Source organism: Rhinoraja longicauda, chromosome 14, assembly GCF_053455715.1.
Source record: "Rhinoraja longicauda isolate Sanriku21f chromosome 14, sRhiLon1.1, whole genome shotgun sequence".
NCBI classification, from domain to species: Eukaryota; Metazoa; Chordata; class Chondrichthyes; order Rajiformes; family Arhynchobatidae; genus Rhinoraja; species Rhinoraja longicauda.
Genome location: NC_135966.1, coordinates 14,363,393 through 14,380,632, shown reverse-complemented (window position 1 = coordinate 14,380,632; position 17,240 = coordinate 14,363,393). Strand labels below are relative to the sequence as shown.

Genomic DNA, 17,240 nt, shown 5'->3' with positions numbered 1-17,240 from the left:
CCACCCACTCTTCACTCACCTTCCCCTGGATCCCTCCCTGTTTCCCAAACTCCCATCCTACTGTATTCCTTCTGTCCCTCTCCCAACATTACTCCCCACCTTCCCTGTTATACCCTAGCATATCACCACCTTCGTCTTCACTCCATACATGATAGACAAATGGTTAACATATTGTTCAATATGCAACATGTGCAAAAAAATCTTGGCAAGAGAATGAAATAAGAGCATAATCCAGCAAACATCTGTTTTGTTTTTCCTTAATTTATCCCCTTTCTTGTTCCATCCTGTTGATGCCTGGTGTTTAAATCTGAGACCAGCGATAAATCCTGTGATCAGCTTTGGTTCGGGTGTATTACCTAATATTTTATCTGGGAGCCAAATTATTTCCCTGGGATAGTCCTCATGTGGATTTGCAGAGCTAACCTCAGTAAATACTTTGGAGACAGTGGAATAACTTTTTCCTTGGATACTAATCAGAAGCTCCCAGGTAATAGTAATAGCAGTGGGTAACAGACCCCAAAATAATGCTCACACAGTGGCAAACTGCAATAGTTTAGTTTAGTTTATTGCCACATGTACCGAGGTACAGTGCATAGCTTTTTATGCGTGCGATCCAGTCAGCGGAAAGACAATACATGATTACAATCGAGCCATTCACAGCGTACAGATACATGATAAGGGAATAATGTGTTTAGTGCAAGATAAAGTCAGTAAAGTCCAATCAAAGATAGTCCGAGGGTCTCCAATGAGGTAGATAGTAGTTCAGGACTGCTCTCTAGTTGTGGTAGGATTGTTTAGTTGCCTGATAACAGCTGGGAAGAAACTGCTCCTGAATCTGGAGGTATGTGTTTTCACAGTTCTTTACCATTTGCCCAATGGGAGAGGGAAGAAGAGGGAGTGGCCAGGGTGCGACTCATCCCTGATTATACTGCTGGCCTTGTCGACGCAGTGTGAGGTATACATGGAGTCAATGGAAGGGAGGTTGGTTTGTGTGATGCCCTGGGTTGCATCCCAATAGAGGGATGATTTACATTCATGTATCCTTCGTCCTTGCCTCTGGCCCCATCTGTGCCAAGGACTCTTCTGAAGGCCAATTGCAGTGATTGAATCAGTCTGATGAAAGTCCTGGCCCAAATTATCATCTGTCTATATATAAGAAAATAACTGCAGATGCTGGTACAAATCGAAGGTATTTATTTCACACAATGCTGGAGTAACTCAGCAGGTCAGGCAGCATCTCAGGAGAGAAGGAATGGGTGACGTTTCGGGTCGAGACCCTTCTTCAGACTGTCTATTTCCGTTCACATATGCTGTTTGACCTGCTGAGCTCCTCCAGCACTTTATTTTTTGTTCAAGATTCAAATGTCTGAGGTCAATAGCAGTCAAAATGTGTAGGAAGGAACTGCAGATGCTGGTTTATACTGATGACTGACACAAAAAGCTGGAGTAACTCAGCGGGTCAGGTAGCATCTCTGGAGAAAGGGAATAGGTGATGTTTTGGGTCGGAACCCTTCTTCAGACTCAATAGCAGTGATTGTTATTTCTTGTTTAAACGCTAGGCAGCTATCTTCCACTGACATACGCATAAGCTACAAAGCTTTGGTCCAGCCAGTCCATGCTGCCATTTCTCTTCTAACTGAGCAAATAGCGAGAGTTATATTTAAGCACCCTTTTCTTTTCTCTTTCACTTCTTTCTTCAACAGCCAATCATGAATGCTGACATTATTTCTCCCTCTGCCAGTAACTCAGGACAATAATTTCATGGCATATAACCATCTCTGTAAAGATGCTTTATCTGTTCCTGTTCCAGACAAATTAATTTTTCATCTCTTGTCATTGATTTTTCAGCTGTTGGAAATAGTTTGCTCAGTCCACTCATTTATTATTTTGAACATTTTCATTACACTGTCCCTAATGTTTTGTTCTCTTGGTAAAATAATTGAATTCTATGCAATGGAATATCTAAAACCGCACAATCAGTATATGAAATCAGAAATATCATGTATAGATGACTAAATTGTCAGACAACAGACAATAGACAATAGGTGCAGGAGTAGGCCATTTGGCCCTTCGAGCCAGCACCACCATTCAATGTGATCATGGCTGATCATTCTCAATCAGTACCCCGTTCCTGCTTTCTCCCCATACCCCCTGACTCCGCTATCCTCTCTCTTGAATGCATTCAGAGAATTGGCCTCCACTGCCTTCTGAGGCAGTGAATTCCACAGATTTACAACTCTCTGACTGAAAAAGTTTTTCCTCATCTCCATTCTAAATGGCCTACCCCTTATTCTTAAACTGTGGCCCCTGGTTCTGGACTCCCCTAACATTGGGAACATGTTTCCTGCCTCAAACGTGTCAATAGTCAATAGTCGTTTATTTGTCACATACACATAAATGTGTAGTGAAATGAAACATTACCCGCAGTTGAACAATAAGACCAATAAGATTAATCAATAAAAATGCAATAACACATACAATCACAACTAACACCAAACAAAAAGAAACATCCATCACAGTGAGTCTCCTCCAGTCCCTCCTCACTGTGATGGAAGGCCAGAATGTCTTTTTCTCTTCCCCTGCCGTCTTGTCCTGCGGTCAGGCTGTTGGAGTTGCCACGTCAGGGCGGTCGGGGCTCCCGATATTGAAGCTCCCGCTGGGCGGTGAAAAATCCCGCGGCCTATTTCAGGCCGTGCCGGATGGTGAAAGGTCCGTGGCGGGCCGACCCAAGCCCCGCGATTCGGGGCGGGCGAACACGCTGCCTCTGCCGCTGCCGGAGCTCCCGATGTCGGCCCCCATCCAGGGGCCTGCGGGCTTCCGACATCCACGCGGCCCGCGCCGGAGAATCCGGAGACGAGTCGCAGCCGTTCCCGCAGCATCCGCAGGCAGCCAGCGCCGCAGGTGGTGAGTCCGGGCCGTGGGCTCTGCGAACCAGAGCCCCAGGTGGTCCCAGGTGCATGGCCGGTGGTAGGCCGCAACGGGAACGGAGACACGACACAGAACATAGGTCGCGTCTCCGTTCGGGAGAGAGAATGTTACAGTTCCCGTTCCCTCCCACCCCCCCCCCCCCCCAAAACATAACATACAACACTACATCATATTAAAAGTACAATTCAGACAAAAACAATAAAAAAACACAAAAGACAGACGGACTGCAGGCAAGCCGCAGCTGCGACGGCAGCGCTGGCTCCTCCCCCTTAATAATCTTATATGTTTCGATAAGATCCCCTCTCATCCTTCAAGCCAAGCCTAGCCGCTCCAGTCTTTCGACATATGACAGTCCCTCCATTCCGGGAATTAACCTAGTAAACCTACGCTGCACGCCCTCAATAGCAAGAATATCCTTCCTCAAATTTGGAGACCAAAACTGCACACAGTACTCCAGGTGCGGTCTCACTAGGGCCCTGAACAACTGCAGAAGGACCTCTTTGCTCCTATACTCAACTCCTCTTGTTATGAAGGCCAACATTCCATTGGCTTTCTTCACTGCCTGCTGTACCTGCATGCTTCCTTTCAGTGACTGATGCACTAGGACACCCAGATCTCGTTATACGTTCCCTTTTCCTAACTTGACACCTTTCAGATAATAATCTGCCTTCTTATTCTTGCCACCAAAGCTTTCCTTACGATGCACTTATGTACAAAGCAGGCAGAATGGACGGTTGATTTATCACTCATGTTTCCTCCATCCCTGCCTCTGGTCCCAACTGATAGAAGACAGATGGTTGTGATCACAGGATAATATTCAGGCTGGCGGTCTGTGACCAAGCGAGTTCTGCAGGGATCTATGTTGGGACCTCTGCTGTCTGTGATGTAAATAAATGACTTGGTCAGAAATGTAGATGTGTCGATTAGCACATTTTCAGATTGCATCGGGGCATTGAGTGTAAGAGTTGAAAGTCATGCTGTAGCTTTATCGGACTTTGGTAAGGCCGAATTCGTAGTATTGCATGCAGTTCTGGTCGCCCATTACAGGAAGGATGTGGAAGCTTTGGAGAGGGTGAAGAGGAGGCTAACCAGAATGATGCCTGGATTAGGGGGTATTAGCTACAGGGAGAGAGGTTGGATGGAAGTTTTATTTTCCTTGAAACAACAGAGGGTGAGGGCATATCTGATAGGTATATAAAATTAGGGTGATATTTCATCATATATTGAAATATGACATTAATATTTCAATAATAATGAATAGGATGATCAGTTAAAGCCATTCCCCAGGATAGAAATATCATACTTGAGGGCATAGGTTTAAGGTGAAAGGAGCAAAGTTTAAAGGACATGTGTGGGGCAATGTTTCTATGCAGAAGATGGTGAATGCCTGGAACATGCTGCCAGGGATGGTGGTGGAGGAAGATACAATAGTGGCATTCCAGAGACTTCTGGATAGGCACATGGATATGCAGTGAGTGGAGGGATTTGGATTATGTGCAGGCAGGTAAAAGTTGGCCTCGTGTTCGGCACAGACACTGTGGGCTGAAAGGTCTGTTTCCAGCTTTCTTTTCCACCCCCTTGCAGTCAGTCTGAGGAATGGTATTGACCAGAAAGGTCAACAGACCATGTTCTCCAGAGATGCTGCCTGACCCGCTGAATTACTCCAGAATTTTGTGTCTTTCTTTGGACGTTCAATGGTATCAGTGACAGGAGCTTCTGTTTTTAATTGTCACATCTGCATAGCAGAAATTTCTGCCAATGTCACCTGCTGAAAACGCAACAATTCGTGTGCTCACCATTATTTGTACTGCAAATATCTGTCGATGGGAATCTCTGGCGGTTTACATTTTACCTTTTGAAAATTGCTGGTCATAAAGATAGACCCAGGCAAAAGAGACCATTTGTCCAGTAACTATATGCTTCTTGACATTGTGCTCCATCCTTCACTGTGATTCTTTAGATTGAATGACTATTATTGGTGTTGAGTTTCAAACACACCCAGATTATTTTCACATACACAGCACCCATTCTCACATGTCTTGTTCAGCTAACGCACACTACAGGGTCTTCCAATGTATTTTAGCTAAATTAGCTACTTTATTAGGCACTGCTTCTTCCTGTCATCACCCACCCTCCTTTAATTTAGTTTTGTGTCTGAAAAGTATTTAACATGGTTTCTAAATCCAGATAATTAGCTCGCTCCTCGGTACATCTCCCCTGCCAGTTATAAATCCTCTGATAAGTACACACTCTTTCTTTGTCAGTCTCTAATATATAACCAAGTTTTCCCTGGCACTTTAAACTTGACCAATGACCTTTAATGACTGACTATTCCTAGTGACAATTGTGAGGATTTTTTTTGGAAGAGTAAATATTATTGGAGGCAAAACCTGCAGTCAATTTGGCAATAGCAAAGGTGTCCTAGTCTAAAGAACCATAGCCCAGACACACAATGGAAAACAAAAACAAAGGTCACAATCCCAAAAAGCTGACTGGTTCTCTTTCTACAGGTCCTGCCTGGTCTGAGATTTTGTGCATTTGCTATTTAACTTTAAGCTTAGACACATAATTTAGACGTTCTTTTAGGAATGAGATGAGGAGAAACTTATTTAGTCAGAGGGTGGTGAATCTGTGGATTTCTTTGCCACAGAAGGCTGGAGAGGCCAAGTCAGTGGATATTTTTAAGGCAGAAATAGATAGATTGTTGATTAGTACAGGTATCAGAAGTTATGGGGAGAAGGAAGGAGAATGGGGTTAGGAGGAAGAGATAGATCAGCCATGATTGAATGGCAGAGTAGACTTGATGGACTGAATGGCCTAATTCTACTACCCTTATGACCGTATAACAATTGCAGAGAGTCATCGCTAGGATTTGGGAAGCAGAAGCCATATGTTCCTATGTAAGTGGTAACAGCTTGGCTCCAGTTTGCTGTCCTCCAAACCAAGCCCTCCAAAGCAGCATCTGATAAACTGAAGACAGGTTTTGTGCCAATTTTTTTCTAAAGAACGTCCCCCTGTTCTTTGTAGACAGAATGCAGTTTTTTATTAAGTTCTATGTTTACAATTTGGCACAAGTATCTAAACGTACCACCCAGCAATGGTGTATAGCCAGTGACAGACATAAAAACCTGGAGTAACTCAGTGGGCCAGGCAGCATCTCTGGAGAAAAGGAAAAGGTGACGGTTCGGGTCGAGACCCTTCTTCAGACTGTATAGCCAGTGAGTGGTGCACACCTGAGTCTTGACAGGCAGCACGAATATTGTCAGCTGCCTCAAACATATATTTGAAATGTCCCCACATGATCCATCAGTGAACATAGAACAATGTTCTATGCACAGGAACAGGCTCTGTGGCCCACAATGTCCGTGTGGAACATCATGCCAGGTTGAACTCATCTCTGCTTGCACTTGATCCAACTAAGTGCTACAACCATGGCTTTGCAAATGGGATTTAGAATTAACAACTCTCTAATTAATAGAGTTGAAATTAGAGGTGTTACAAAAGCACAAAAACTGATTAAAGCAATTGAAGCAACAACCAATAAGCCTTTTATCTAGATGATTGTTTTTTTGTTTAATCTATTTTGTCATCTAATGATGTTCTAAATTGTAGGGTAAATGAACAATGATCTATATTATTGGTGGCAGAGTAAGCTAATGTAAATAGTGATGGAGTCTACCAATGAGAGGAAAAATGTCTGTTGTCCACCTATGTAACTAATTAGCTCAAGTTATGTTACAGAGAATTATAGAACAGATTGTCAGCAGACTCAATAGTCAATAGTCAAGTTTATTTGTCACATACACATAAATGTGCAGTGAAATGAAAGATTACCCACAGTCCAACAATAAGAGCAATAAAAATAAGCAATAACACAATCATAAACCAACACCAAACAAAAAGAAACATCCATCCCAGTGAGTCTCCTCCAGTCACCTCCTCACTGTGATGGAAGGCCAGAATGTCTTTTCTCTTCCCCTGCCGTCTTCTCCCGGGGTCAGGCTGTTGAATTTGCCGCGTTCCAGGCCGCGCCGGACGGTGAAAGGTCCGCAGCGGGCCGACTGTTCAAGACCGTAAAATCTCTTGTGTTAGAAGTGCCTCCACCAACCCTTAAAATGGAAACAAATGGTTTATGATGGAGTCCAATCTGTTCATTGGACTTTTACATTTTCATCCTGTGGGGATGGTTTGTAGTTTAATAAATATTCCAGATTTTGTAGTTTAATAAATATGGTGCAACAGATAGTTTGTACCTGACTAATTGAGCCCGGCTTTATCTTTTTTAAGTTTTCCGTAGAGAGAAATGTCACATTCTGAATGCTGATGAAATTGATGCCTGACAATACTTAACGCAACTTTGGGAATCCTTAACAAAGATGCTTGTAAGCAATCTAAATGTGAGTGCACTGAAGCACCAAGTACCATTCTCTGAGATTATTTCTAGTCATACATTACATGTTTTATCAACACCAGGCAATGTAGGAATGATGAAGTGTGTCTGCTTTCTCTACTGTTCTTTGGTACTAGTTTCCAGACTGAGGTGAGGAGAAACCTGACATCGGCCCTAATAAATCCTGAGCATTGGGTTCCCCTCACTGGTATTGTACAAATGAAAGGATCATATTGTTCCTTTCACAGCCCTAATCTTGCTACAAATGGCAGTGCCTAATCAATACAACCTATATTTCAGGGAAATGCTTTGTGTTTTGTAATTAATCACAGGGAAACTCACTGAGGAGATGCTTGTTGATAAAATTGTCACGAATGTTACAAATTATAAATTATGGTACTCAGAAAATGTACTTAAACTAATGACACTTGAACTAATAGAACAGTAATATAAACAGTTTCTCCTTACTTCAGAGTATTGTGCCGTAAGGAACATAACAAAATAAGAAAAGCGGCTGTTTGGTATTTAGGAAGTAATAGAGAAATGCAAGAGTAATACAGGCTGGTATTATGTTGGATTAGGTTTAGAAGTAGATAAGATCTGTAGCATAATTGAATGGCAATTTTACCTGGTAATTTGCCCTTTTCTAGACCTCAGCTCAAGTCTCAGGTTTATTGTCACTGGAATATTCCACTGTTGAGAAGGTGGAAGTTAGAAAGAGATATGGGGCAGTGAAAGGGCTGAAGATGAATGGGTCCCACAGAATTTACACTTCCTACCGAGGGCAAAGGGCAGCGTTTTTCTTTAGAAAGGCAATCAATTTCTCCGGGGTAATTTATTGTTGCTGTTTTATTTCTTTGAATCTCGGATTAGAACCAAGGCTAGTTTTAGCAGATGTGATTCTTGTTGAACCTTTCAGAGTTGTGCTAGTTAGAATTCTCAGAGAAGCCTAGAAATACCTCCCAAACACAACAACCAAAGTTATCCTTGGATACAGGGGTGCCGTGTTGCCGGAGTTCACCGGAGCGCCGCTCCGGCACGTCTGTAAAAAAAACAAACCAAATAAACAGCGGGAAATTTTAACTAGCGGGGAATTTAACAGCGGCCGCTCCGGCAACAGTGACAGCTCCGGCACCTAAAAAATTAGCACTGCAACACTGCTTAGCACTGGCAGAAGAAGTTTTGATCCAAGTTAGTTGTGGGGCCGAAAATAGAGCAGATTTAGGATCAGCGCTAAATTATGTGCCACTGCCAATTTTATGCATTTATTTCATGTTCATAAGTTCTAGGAGCAGAATTCGGCCATTCGGCCCATCAAGCCTACCCGCCATTCAATCACGACTGATTTAATTTTTCCCCCTCAACCTCATTCTCCCGTCTTCTCCCCCATTACCCTGACACCCTTCCTAATCAAAAGAATCATATTTATATCTAATATTATTTTGGAACCATCCATCTTCCTATGCCAAGGATTTTGCACCATCAAAAGCGTGCCTGAATCAATATATGAGCAATATTTTGATTCACTTAATAATTTTGGTAGATGTGGGGATAATTTAAAGTAATCAAGTAACAAAAACAGTGTACCAGCATTATGTATTAATTTAACATAAATATCCATAATCCATTATGATCCTTTCACTAAATCATTTATATTTGCAAAGTTGATGTCAAATCATCAAAATATTGAAGCTGATAAATGGCTGCTTTATTTCAGCATTAATTTTTAGTGATAAATATTTGGGCTACAAAATCAAAAAAGAAGACAGCTTCAAATTGTTAAATAACACAGCTGAAGTCTCAATTTTTTAACCTTTTCACTTGAATAGTGTGAGGTTTCTTTACAGCAGATTTAGTTGGGGGCATGTGATCATGGGGTAGCAGAAACTGAAATACTGAAAGAACTCACCCATTCAACCAGTATCTGTGGAAAGAGAAACCAGTTAATGCTGCAGACTTCTCTTTCCACAGATGCTTCTTGTTTAACTGAGGTTTTCCAGCATTTTTGTTTATGTTCCAGATTCCAGCATCTACAGTTTAATATATTTCCCATGTGGTTGGTAGTACTGCAAGAGCTGTTCAGAGTGAGGGATGCTGGTGGTGGGAGTAGGAGGTGACAATTTAGGTGGAGGTTCTATTTAATTTCATGTCTCCCAGCTTCATTGAGGAGCTTGACAAGGTGACAGAGCTGATTGATGAGGGTACGACAGTGGATGTTGTCTACATGGATTTTAGTCAGGTATTTAAAAAGATCCCTCATGGCAGGCTGATCCAGAAGTTTGAAATGCATGAAAGCCTTGGTGAATTGGTACTTTGGATTCAGAAATGGCTTACTCATACAAGAGAGCAGATAGTGGTGGAAGGGTATCATAGAAACATTGAAACATCGAAACACAGAAAATAGGTGCAGGAGGAGGCCATTTGGCCCTTTGAGCCAGCACCGCCATTCATTGTGATCATGGCTGATCATCTACAATCAGCAACCTGTGCCTGCTTTCTCCCCATATCCCTTGATTCCATTAACCCCCAGAGCTCTATCTAACTCTCTTTTAAATTCTTCCAATGAATTGGCTTCCACTGCCTTCTGTGGCAGAGAATTCCACACATTCACAACTCTCTGGGTGAAAAAGTTTCTTCTCACCTCAGTTTTAAATGGCCTCCCCTTTATTCAGACTGTTCCCTGGTTCTGGACCCCCCCCCCCCCCACCCCACCCAACATTGGGAACATTTTCCCTGCATCTAGCTTGTCTAGTCCTTTTATAATTTTATCCACCTCTATGAGATCCCCTCTCATCCTTCTAAACTCCAGTGAATACAAGCCTAGTCTTTCCAATCTTTCCTCAAATGGCAGTCCCTCCATCCCAGGGATAAAACTCGTGAACCTACTGCCTCAATAGCAAGGACGTCCTTCCTCAAATTAGGAGACTAAATCTGCACATCATTCTGGCTGGCGGTCCATGACCAGTGGTGTTTTGCGAACTGTGGACTCTGTTGTTAATAAGCAACCTGGATGTAAATGTGAGGGGTTGGTTAGTAAGTTTGCAGATGCCACCAGAATTGGTGGAGTTACAGAGAGGGAGGAATGCTGTCAAAGGATACGGTGCAATATGGGCATAGACATGACAGGTGGAGTTTAATCCCGAGCAAGGGTGAGGTGGTTGTACTTTGGGATGTTGAATGTATACAGTTAATGGAAAGATCCTTAACAGGATTGATGATTGATGTACAGCGAAGTCTTGGGCTCCAAGTCCAGAGCTCCCTGAGAGTGGCAACACAATTGGATAGAGTGGTAAAGAAAGCCCACTTGCCTTCATCAATTTGCAGACTCTTGTGGCTTCATGGAGTATAAGAGTCAGAAAGTCATTGCAGCTATTTAAAAGTTTGGTTGGGCCACACGTGAAGTATTGTGTGCAGTTCTAGATGCCCCAGTACAGGAAGGATGTGGAGCATTTGAAGAGGGCACAGAAGAGGTTTACCGCAATACTGCCTGGATTAAAGGGTATTAGCTATAAGGGGAGAATGGATGAACTTGGATTATTTTATCTGGAGTGTCGAACACTGAGGAGAGACCTGATAGAAGTACTGTATCTAAAATTATGTGAAGCATAGATAAGGTTGACAGAACTTTTGTCCCAGAGTGGAAATGTCAAAGGCTAGAGGGCAATACACTTAAGGTGAGGGAGGGAAAGTTTAAAGGAGATGCCCGGCAAGGCAAGTTTTTTACACAGAGAGTGGTTGGTGCCTGGATTGCGCCGTCAGGATTGTTAGAGGAAGTAGATATGAGAGTAGCGCAATGGAAAATCTGGATTCACTGCAAAAACAATTTTCCTTTGAAAGTACAACAGCTAAACTACAGGATTTGAAGTATTTTAATATGCTGTGTTGTGTTTTATATTCAAGGTGTTCATAACAAATATCTTACTTTTTTTCCTGAGCTTTTTTAGGTTGGGGAGCTCTCATGTTCAATCCTTAGATTGGGGAGAACCCACTCTTTATTCAACCGTTAGTTAGTTCATCAACCTTAAAAACCCTAACAGATTGGTTCAGCAGTGAAACCGAGTTTCATCAGATATACTCAGTTGATTTGTTTATTATGAAATGTTTAAGGTATTTGATTTCAAATCTGATGTGAATAAATTTCCCATGTTGTGGCAATGCTCAGCCCTCCCAAGAATAACGAATGGGAGGATTTGCATCAACCTTTTACATCTGTAAACATTCCTTAAGTTTGACATCATTGTAATTTAAAATGTGTTACTTAAAATATATCAACAGAATTCACCAACATTGCAAACAGTCCAGCCCTTCTGGAAATCCACATTTTAAATCATTCTGGAAATAAGTGTGTTAGAGACCTTGAATTATGACTTTAATAATTTAATATGCTTTGATAGATTTCTTAATTGAGTGATTTCTTTTAACTTCGCTTCTCTTAAAAATGGATAAGCTGACACATGCTGGCCCAAGGAGTTTTCTCTGTTAATGGCTACAATAAGATGAATCAGTTTTCCTCTTGCCACTGCAGAATATCAATCATTCATTCAATATTCCTTTCTTTTTAAGGTCAGTGGGGCTAAGGTGAACTGCAGCTTGATAGGCCCAATCATTCTCTTCTGGAGTACAGGACTCAACCCAATGTACACGTTCAGTTACGAGATGCAACAATCAAACATCATTCCTTTAACCCAATAGATGCCTTTCTGCTTTCTGACACCAACAACACTTCTGACTTAAGAAAATTGACTAACTTATGATTAAATAAATCTACAGAAATTAAAGCTTTAAATCAGTTGTGCAGCTATGAAGCATTAAAGTTTTTGGTTTGCATGAGATTTCTTGTCACAGTTGAATTCGTTTTCAATTTTACCAAATGCCTTTCCCAAGACATTTTCTTGAAGGAGATTACTATGAGCCCACCATAGATTTTATCATGAAGCATTGAACATTTATGAACTCATGCATAATTTATTTTTAGTTCTATATATGGCAAAACCTATATTGGTACTTAGAATGCTAACATTGTCAAGGGAATATGTCCTTTTATCTCCCTCCTGTCTCCTGGTCTTTGCATCTCTTCAAAATTTCAATTCAGTATTCCCTTACCTGTTGACCACTGAGTTTTGTGTATAGTTTCTTTATTAATTGATGCATTCATGCTCTGCATAGAATCAGGCAAGGTGATAGACCATAGACAATAGGCAATAGACAATAGGTGCAGGAGGAGGCCATTCGGTCCTTCGAGCCAGCACCGCCATTCAATGTGATCATGGCTGATCATTCTCAATCAGTACCCCATTCCTGCCTTCTCCCCATACCCCCTGACTCCACTATCCTTAAGAGCTCTATCCAGCTCTCTCTTGAATGCATTCGGAGAATTGGCCTCCACTGCCTTCTGAGGCAGAGAATTCCACAGATTCACAACTCTCTGACTGAAAAGGATTTTCCTCATCTCAGTTCTAAATGGCCTACCCCTTATTCTTAAACTGTGGCCCCTTGTTCTGGACTCCCCCAACATTGGGAACATGTTTCCTGCCTCTAACGTGTCCAACCCCTCAATAATCTTATACGTTTCGATAAGATCTCCTCTCATCCTTCTAAATTCCAGTGTATACAAGAATGAATATGGATGCGGGTTTACAGAAAATAGACACAAAGTGCTGCAATAACTCAGAGGGTCAGGTAGCATCTCTGGAGAACATGGATAGGTGACATTTCAGGTTGCGACCCTTCTTCAGACAGATTGTGATGGGGGTGGGGGAGAGGAGGCTGACAGAGAGGTGGGGTGGAGGACAAAGCCTGACAAGTGATAGGTGAATGTGGGTGAGGGAGATTTTGGTAGGTTTTTGATAATCAATATGATTATTTCAACTGGTGATGTTTGCAACTAATGAAGATGATATTTTAACCATTATAACTACAAGTTGTGAGATGGAGGCCTGATGAATATGTCTCCAGTTGCTTTTAGCAGGATTATTTTTGCATAACCTTTCTCTTGTGGTAGAAACCCAGAGGAACAAAAAAACAAAAAATCAAATAAATGTTTTTATCCTGCTGAATTGTAAAGGAAACATTGTGCTTTGTGTGAAATATTGAAAACTGCTACCTTGGGAACGGGATATGAGATGGTTGTAAATCCAAAGATAACAAAGATTCTTTAATCAAGAAATCTTTGTGCATCCTGACTGGACAACACGCAACAAAAGCTTTTCACCTCGATACTCGTGATATTAAACTAAACAGAACTGAACTGAACTGGTATAATTTAACCTGCAGTGCACCAGGAATAATGTAATTTGCTGTGTTTCTTTCCATTAGCATTCAGATTCTCTAAATTAAATCTGTGCCTCACAGGTGTTTAGAGAGGCTGAGGTCCTTGGGAATAGGGGATTTGAATTGTGAAGTAAGAAAGTCCCTTCAAACCCTTTTCTGTGATAAGGGGTAAGGTCACTTGCTCTAACGCCTTATGTAGTTCGGCAATGCCCCTTGAAGTGCTTTGGTATGTTTTACCCTATTAAAGGTGGACTATAAATGCAATTTGGTGTTGAGATTGACCTGTTTTAACACAAGAAGTATTTGTATCACGCATCTTGTGGTGAGACTGCTGAGTCCACATACACTCCTCCGTCTGAGTTGGAGCTGTGTTGTGAGTGATGTCGGCCTGATCACTGCTTATGACCTTGGGAAATGGAACATAATTGAGGCATAAACCACACCTGACCAAGGGTCCATCTTTACTTTATATATAGTGTCACAGCAGGAGCAAAGGAATCTTAGATGCTCCAAAAAAGAAAGCCATTGGAAAATATAAGCTAAAAGTAGTTAAGAATCCATGCACTGTGAAGTGATGCTGATTCATAATTGTAGCCCTTTTGAACAAAATTGACATTCAGAGGTGAATGATGGACAACTTTATTTCGGTAACACAGTTTCATAATGTGTATCAGGCGGTGAATTTTTACCCATGTTACAGGAAATCATCAATCTATTTAATGAGTTTCTCACATCACTTTTATGAAAATAACGCAGAGAGTGAGTTGGCATGTGAGAGATTAGTCTGAAGAAGGGTCTTGATCCGAAACGTCACCATTCCCTCTCTCCTAGATTCTGCCTGACCTGCTGAGTTACTCCAGCATTTTGTGATACCAGAGATTATTCTTTGTGATTTCAAATCATAGAGTACTGAATATATATGACTGCATTTTAGCTGTTTACACCATATTCTAGTTAGTTACACCATGAAAATTGCTGTTAATTCAGCATGCAATATACTTGCTCGAAGAGGTCATAGAGGGGTTAATTGGAACTGATAAATTGTTGTGGCATTGTTTCATTGGAATTGTGTAGTGTTTATATTAGTTTAGTTAAAGTTTTGTTTAGTTTAGTTTAGAGATACAACGCGGAAACAGGCCCTTCAGCCCACCGAGTCCCCACCGACCAGCGATCCCCACATATTAGCACTATCCTACACTAGACACACACACACACACACACACACACACACACACACACACACACACACACACACACACACACACACACACACACACACACACACACACACACACACACATATATATACTGTTTATAAATATATATAAAGTATTTAATTGTCGTAAGGTATACAATGGCATACTGAAAATTCTTAACCGTTAATAAAGGAAATGGGATTATACATATATATATCTGTGTGTGTGTGTGTGTGTTATCTTTGTGTATTGTGTATTATGTTCACAGGCCTGTTATGCTGCTGCAAGTAAGAATTTTCAGTATACCATTGTATACCTTATGACAATTAAACACTTTTGACTCTTGATATTTCAAAGTACCTTGTGATTTCCTGAAGGGACAGAATGGTGCAATATATATGAGATGGTTTTATTTTATTATCTCCAATCTAATTCGCTTTCCTTCTATTGATACTAGCTTTGTGCTTGGGGCAAGTGAGAATGGATTGACTGTGTTCCTTGTTCATGTTGATACATTTTGCCAGAATAATCAAGGAGAGGCAATATAGACTAAATTACACAGTTCCAAAGGTGCACAGAAACAGATGGATGTGGGTGTAAATTACATAAATCTTTGAAAGTGGCAGGACTTGAGAGAATGGTGAATAAAGGAAATGGGATTCTGGGCTTCTTAAATGGAAATATAGAATACAAAAGCAGGAAGATTATTTTGAAGGTTTATTACAATGGTTCCAGGAATGAGTAATTTTGTCTACAAGTTTAGAGTGGAGAAGCTAAAGTTATTTTCTGGTAAAGGTTTTGGGTCAGGCCAAGATGCAGTTAAGTCAGTAGTCAGAAGGTTAGCCTCACCGCGCCAGAGACCTGGGTTTGATCCTGAACTCGGATGCTGCCTGTGTGGAGTTTGCATGTTCTCCCTGTGGCTGTGACGTTTTCCTCCCACATCCCAAAGATGTGCGGGTTTGTAGGTTAATTTTGTCTGTAAATCACCCTAGTGTGTAGGGAATGGATGAGAAAATGGGATGGCATAGAACTAGTGTGAATGGGGTGTGATCGTTGGTCAGCATGGACTCGGTGGGCTGAAGGGCCTGTATCTCTAACACTAAAGCTAAAGCTAAAACTCTGTGAGGTGGGCTCAGGGAAAGTCCAAACAGAAAGACATTCTCTTCTCAACTTCAGCCTCCCTCACTTCAATCACATTTATAAATAAAGCAAAATAAACATTTGTAGGCAATGCACATCTCTTGATTGAACAAATCTATTGCTAATATTAATACTGAACATAAACTTTCAAAATAACCTTTTTGCTTTTGTATTCTATAGCTACATCTAAGCAGCCCAGAATCCCATTTCCTTTATTAACCGTTCTCTCAACTGAACTTAAAACCATTGTTAGACACAAAAAGCTGGAGTAACTCAGCATCTCTGGAGAAAAGGGAATAGGTGACATTTCGGGTCAAGACCCTTGTTCAGACTGAGAGTCGGGGAAAGGGAAATGTTAGATATAGAACAAATGAATGAAAGATGGGCAAAAAATAGCGATGTTACCATAAAACCATCATTGGAAACGCTCAGACTATCTTTGATCAGACTTTACAGGCTTTATCTTGCACTAAACGTTTTTCACGTTACTCCCTTTATTATGTATCTGTACACAGTGAATGGCTTGATTATAATCATGTATTGTCTTTCCACTGACTGGTTAGCATGTAACAAAAGTTTTTTGCTGTACCTCAGTACACGAGACAATAAACTAAACTAAGTTAAACAGCTAATAAAAAGTAATCATTGTTATTTGGTACTATTAGCAACGACTGTATCAAGAAGTATTTACTTTGGTATTGCCCTTTTACATTGCCTAATGTAGCAAATTCTCTCTGACAGCCCCTGAGCTGAGTGGACTACGTGATCTGGAGGCCTTATACCAAGGCATTGAGCAGCAGAAGAACAGAACCAGGAGAGTGAGAAGACATGACAGAGACGATGATTACAATATAGAAGTTCTTCTTGGGGTTGGTGACACCGTGGTGCAATTCCATGGGAAAGAGCATGTGCAGAAGTATCTCCTGACCCTAATGAACATAGTAAGTGGTAGTTTTTGTTCATTTATTACATGAGCGTTTATTGTCAACACCTCAGTGGTTGCAGGAATCTAGAATAACAAAGGTAAATGGTTCTATTCTTTCGTGTAGGAGATTCCCTTCGAGATAGTTATTGCCGATACCTATTGTGCAGTAATATTACTTGTTACTTATCTGGAATGAGATATGGCACTGGGACCACTTGGCTGCACATTTCATCACAGCCACGATCCAAACCTGAACCTGAATTTCAGAAGTAAAACAAGAATGACATTAAGGCAAAATTGAACTGAATATGGCATCGAGGAACTCTGGTAAATCTGAAGTTAGTGGGCTTCAGACAAAACAAAACTGGATGAGTAGCTCACACAAGGGAAT

At 41.3% G+C, this 17,240-nt stretch overlaps 1 protein-coding gene across 1 annotated transcript in view; it reads left to right on the top strand.

Annotated features, from left to right (window-relative positions):
• The window catches only part of LOC144600083 (A disintegrin and metalloproteinase with thrombospondin motifs 2-like), a 179,251-nt gene that overhangs the window by 82,077 nt on the left and 79,934 nt on the right, over positions 1–17,240 (top strand). The window contains exon 4 of the mRNA XM_078411470.1: positions 16,666–16,865. Within this exon, the coding sequence (XP_078267596.1) occupies positions 16,666–16,865 (200 nt within the window). The remainder of the gene's footprint in view (positions 1–16,665; positions 16,866–17,240) is intronic.